General features: G+C 37.8%; 1 protein-coding gene across 1 annotated transcript in view; it reads right to left on the reverse strand.

The window, feature by feature from the left end:
- dclre1c (DNA cross-link repair 1C, PSO2 homolog (S. cerevisiae)) overlaps positions 1-4,756 on the reverse strand; it is a 13,077-nt gene that overhangs the window by 3,933 nt on the left and 4,388 nt on the right. The window contains exons 6-13 of the mRNA XM_032505628.1: positions 3,904-4,005; positions 3,649-3,721; positions 2,663-2,803; positions 2,243-2,344; positions 1,472-1,608; positions 1,232-1,286; positions 860-948; positions 44-141 (exon numbers count right to left, since the gene is read on the reverse strand). Coding sequence (XP_032361519.1) covers positions 44-141; positions 860-948; positions 1,232-1,286; positions 1,472-1,608; positions 2,243-2,344; positions 2,663-2,803; positions 3,649-3,721; positions 3,904-4,005 — 797 coding nt within the window. The remainder of the gene's footprint in view (positions 1-43; positions 142-859; positions 949-1,231; positions 1,287-1,471; positions 1,609-2,242; positions 2,345-2,662; positions 2,804-3,648; positions 3,722-3,903; positions 4,006-4,756) is intronic.

Below are 4,756 nucleotides of genomic sequence, written 5' to 3' on the forward strand. Positions count from 1 at the left end.
GTGTGTGTGTGTGTGTGTGTGTGTGTGTGTGTGTGGTTGTCACCGTATGTAGGTTGCTCCACTATGCAGCGTTTGAGGACTCCCAGAGGTTTGTATATGTACGCTGCTTGATCAGACTGGTTTCTACACATCAGTTTCAACCTGGTCAAACACACAGTATCAACGTTAGTAAGGCTGTTTTAACAGTTTTAGCGATAGTAATGTTGTATGTATTTTTTCTCCAAACAACAGTCCACACCAAAAGATCTTCACTTTACTATCACAGAAAACAAAGAAGCAAATCCTTAAAATTGAAAAGCTAAAACAAAAAAAAAAGTTTGGTATCTTTTTACTTGAAAAGTGAATCCAGTTGATTAGATTCATTTCTGTCAGTTGACCAATCATTTTTGCTATAGACTTCACATTATACACTACAGGTCAAAAGTTTGGGGTCACCTAGAAATTTCCATTGCACTCCATTGTAGACAGAATACAAGCTGAGATCATTTGCATTGTTTCTATAACCAGGGCAGCAGTTTTCAGATTACTTTATGTGCTTCCATAATTGCAAGGTTTCTCCAATGTTTTCTCAGTTATTTTTTTTAAATGATTTCAGATTAGTAAACAAAATGAGCCTTTGGAACATTGGATGAATGGTTGCTGATAATGGGAAATGTAGATATTGCGTTAAAGATCAGCCCCCCCACTCAGATCAGCTGGCACTCTGTCTATAATGAAGTGGTATGGAAATTTGTAAGTGACCCCAAACTTTTGACCGGTGGTGTGTGTAGTAAAGAAAATGAAAAACGTCAAGCTCCATTGCTGAAAATGTTGGCCTGCGGGTTAAATTAAAATCAAAAGGAAATAAACCTTCACTCACATCTGTGTAACCTCAGTCAGTGTCCGACCAATAGGGATAACACTGGGGTATATGTTGACTGGCTGAAGGTAGGAGAGGAAGTTTTTTATCTGAAATCAGAGAGGAACATTGTGAGCCTCAATATATGTGTGCAATATATAATACATATGTAATATGTTTGTGTGTGTGTGTGTGTGTATGCATAAACAAATACATGACAATTGAAATCTACTTGATTACAAATGCCTCAGTGTTTAACTTTTTAAAGCATGTAAATGAGGAAAAGAGTGCATAAAAATGCTCAATATTGAAATTTATCTGTGCCCACTAACCACAGTCATATAACTCTAGTTTAATAATATTATCAAATTATTTAACTAAATTAAAATGTACCTCTGAGTAGGAGGAGTGAAAGCTGAAACAGGCTCTGAAGGAACTGGCTCCTGTTCTGGAAAAACAAAAGGCATATTTAGCAGTATAAACCAAACTTAATGTGATTTATACCAAATTCTTCTTTCAGTGTCTTTTTAACACAAACTGTTGGATGTTATTCCAACTGAATTTTAAATTTGAAAGACCTTGACTTGGGTTAGTATTTCCACAAACTCTTGAGACATTTGAACCTGCTCTTACTTTATGATAACGTTGGTTTTCTTCATTCTCTCTCCGAACCACATGGTGGACGGTTTGATGCTGATGATACGAAGAGGAGTCCCGTCAGAGGCCGTGCAGCCACATGGCAGCCGGCTGCCTTGGAAAAACTCCTCAGCCTACACACAAAAGGTTCAGGGCTACATAAATAAATCGGCAAAGTACAAAGACACCTGAGTTTGGAACTGTGACGCAGTAGAACTGTTGGTGTCTGACACGCCTAACAAAAAGATTAACAACATAAACAAATACTGTATTACTGTGTTTTTAGGATTACAAATTTGTAAAAATAAATGTAACTCAATATTTTTGGGATCTGCACAAAATAAATACCATGACTGTTCTTTAAGGATAAGTACTGATAGGATTTTATTGATAGTACTACTCTTATTGATCCTCCTAGCCCAGTACTTTATCTTATCTACACTCTTAATAGTTATTTTATTACATTGCAAAACAAACAATAAATTCAGTGCAGGATTAGAATTTATTTGTACTTTTAATATGACAAAATATGGCTTCTAGAGCAGAAACAGCAAAGTTTAAAACAGAAAAATACCTACATAAATTTAATAATATCTCTCTGAAAATCTAAAATCTACTGCTGGTAGAGGGAGAGTGGCTGCAGTCTCAGTCTCAGAAAGCATTTGCCAACTTTTAGGATATGTGGATAATAAGGGCCAACTTATTTCCCCGAATAACCTGAGAGAAACCTTGGATATGTGTATGTGTTTGTGAGGCATAAATTAGGACCCTAGGGTGTCGACAGGCGTGGATCTGTGTCCTTCGGTCAGTCGTCACATAGTTCAGGATCTCCGGCATCTTCTTGAACATGGCCAAATTTCCGACATGAATCTGAGAGTACAATCAAACAACAACAAAAAGGTTAATATTTCAAAATATTTCAAAATTGTACTTTAGCTGGAGATGTTTACACAAGTATGGCTTAATTAAAGTACATTGCAGAGTATGTGAACAGATTTTTTTTTTTTCCAAGTTTTTTAGGCATTTTATGATTCAACACAGAGGAAATGGGGGAGAGAGACCTTCAGCAAAGAGCCCTGGGCCAGACTTGAACCTAACGCTGCGGTTAGGCCTCAGCCTTAATGGTACCACCCTACCCGGGGAACTACTCGGGCGTCCATGGTGTACAAAAACTTGTGTTTGTGTTACCTGTGTGTTGAACTCCTCTCCCAGGTTGGTAAACAGGTATTCATATCCATATGCAGCTTTACAGTTGAGCCACACAACATGATATGAACTCTTACTGATCCAGTTTCCAACCAGCTCTGAGATCCCGTTCAGACAGACCTCCTGCACACAAGCACACACGAAAAATGATATATTCTATAACCATCAAGGTCAGGATTATATATTTAAAAAAAACATGTAAAGCATCTAGGAATAAAATAATTCAAACACAAATAAACTAAAACATTACAAACAAACACATTCCAATCTTATGGGTTTTATCAACAAGGTTCAAATATGCACTTGTGTTCCCCCTGTATGACTTGATTATTATTTTTATTCTTTTAAGATTTATTTATAGGACAGATTAAGACAGGAAAGTGGGAGAGAGAGGGGGAATGACATGAATCAAAGGGCCGCAGGTTGGAACCAAACTAGGCCTGCACGATTCACGGGAAAATATGAATCACGATTTTTTTTAGCTTAAAATTAATATCACGATTCTCTGCCATGATTTTTTTGCCACACATGAACCATGACAAAACAAAAGAAATTAGCAGTACCAGACATAGATTTTTTTTGGCACCTATAGCATATTGCGCATCACCACAAGCCTGTAAACACAGAGGCTTTATAACCTATTTTATACAGTCTGTTCAAAACCCACAGAAGAAAGTGGTAGCGTTTGTGATGCAGTTTTTTTTTTTTTATTAAAATCAAAACTATTTAAAAATTAGATTGCGAACAGAGGGGGCGGCCTCTAGCTTACCCAGTTAGAGCGTTCGCCCCACGTTGGCTGAGACCTACAATGTTTTCCATGATGTTTGTTACCAGTCCAAGCACAAAGTGTGTTGTTTGTCTTTTTAATTTCTTTATATTCCTCTGATGGACAGGATTTTACCGCTAAAGACTCCAATGTTTCTGAAATTCCACAGCCATTGAATTCGGTTCCCGTCCCAAAAACTTACCCGAGTAGGAATCTGGTAGAATCGTGGGTCATAGAAAGTGGAGTCCAGATAAACACTCTGAATATCCTTCACTCTGAATGTAAAACATGATACAAGGAGGTTTAGGTGACAAAAACACATTGTCCAACAGCTTCAGAGAAGGCCTAAATAATCCTGAATTATCTGAAGAAATGATCAAACTTTTCCTGTCTGGTTCTTTGGAACTTCTGAGACTCGATGGGACAGAAAACAGTGAAGATGTTCGTTAGGACCAACCTGCTGCCAGAATGCAGATGTTCCATTCTCGAGACGTCGCCAGCAGCCAACCTGAAGTCTCCTGTATACAAAACGTTTCCATGGGAACCCTCAAACAGGAACCTGCACACAGAAACACACCGTTTCAGATTTTGACTTTTGATGTTAAAGGTCCCATGACATGGTGCTCTTTGGATGCTTTTATATAGACCTTATGGTCCCCTAAATACTGTCTCTGAAGTTCTCGTTTATAATAGCCTTAGTGGTCCCCTAATACTGTATCTGAAGTCTCTTTTATATAGACCTTAGTGGTCCCTAATACTGTATCTGAAGTCTCTTTTATATAGACCTTAGTGGTCCCCTAATACTGTATCTGAAGTCTCTTTTATATAGACCTTAGTGGTCCCCAATACTGTATCTGAAGTCTCTTTTATATAGACCTTAGTGGTCCCCTAATACTGTTCTGAAGTCTCTTTATTAGACCTTAGTGGTCCCCTAATACTGTATCTGACGTCTCTTTTATATAGACCTTAGTGGTCCCCATATACTGTATCTGAAGTCCTTTTATATAGACCTAGTGGTCCCCTAATACTGTATCTGAAGTCTCTTTATATAGACCTTAGGGTCCCCTAATACATACTCAAGTCTCTTTTATATAGACCTTAGTGTTCCCCTAATACTGTATCTGAAGTCTTTTATATAGACCTAGGGTCCCCTAATACTGTATCTGAAGCCTCTTTTATATAGACCTGTGGGTCCCCTAATACCATACTCAAGTCTTTTTATATAGACCTTAGTTCCCCTATATACCATATCTCAAAGTCTCTTTCCCAAATTCAGCCTTAGTGCAGAATTACAGCCACTAGAGCCAGTC

The sequence above is a fragment of the Etheostoma spectabile genome, chromosome 23, assembly GCF_008692095.1.
Source record: "Etheostoma spectabile isolate EspeVRDwgs_2016 chromosome 23, UIUC_Espe_1.0, whole genome shotgun sequence".
NCBI lineage: Eukaryota > Metazoa > Chordata > Actinopteri > Perciformes > Percidae > Etheostoma > Etheostoma spectabile.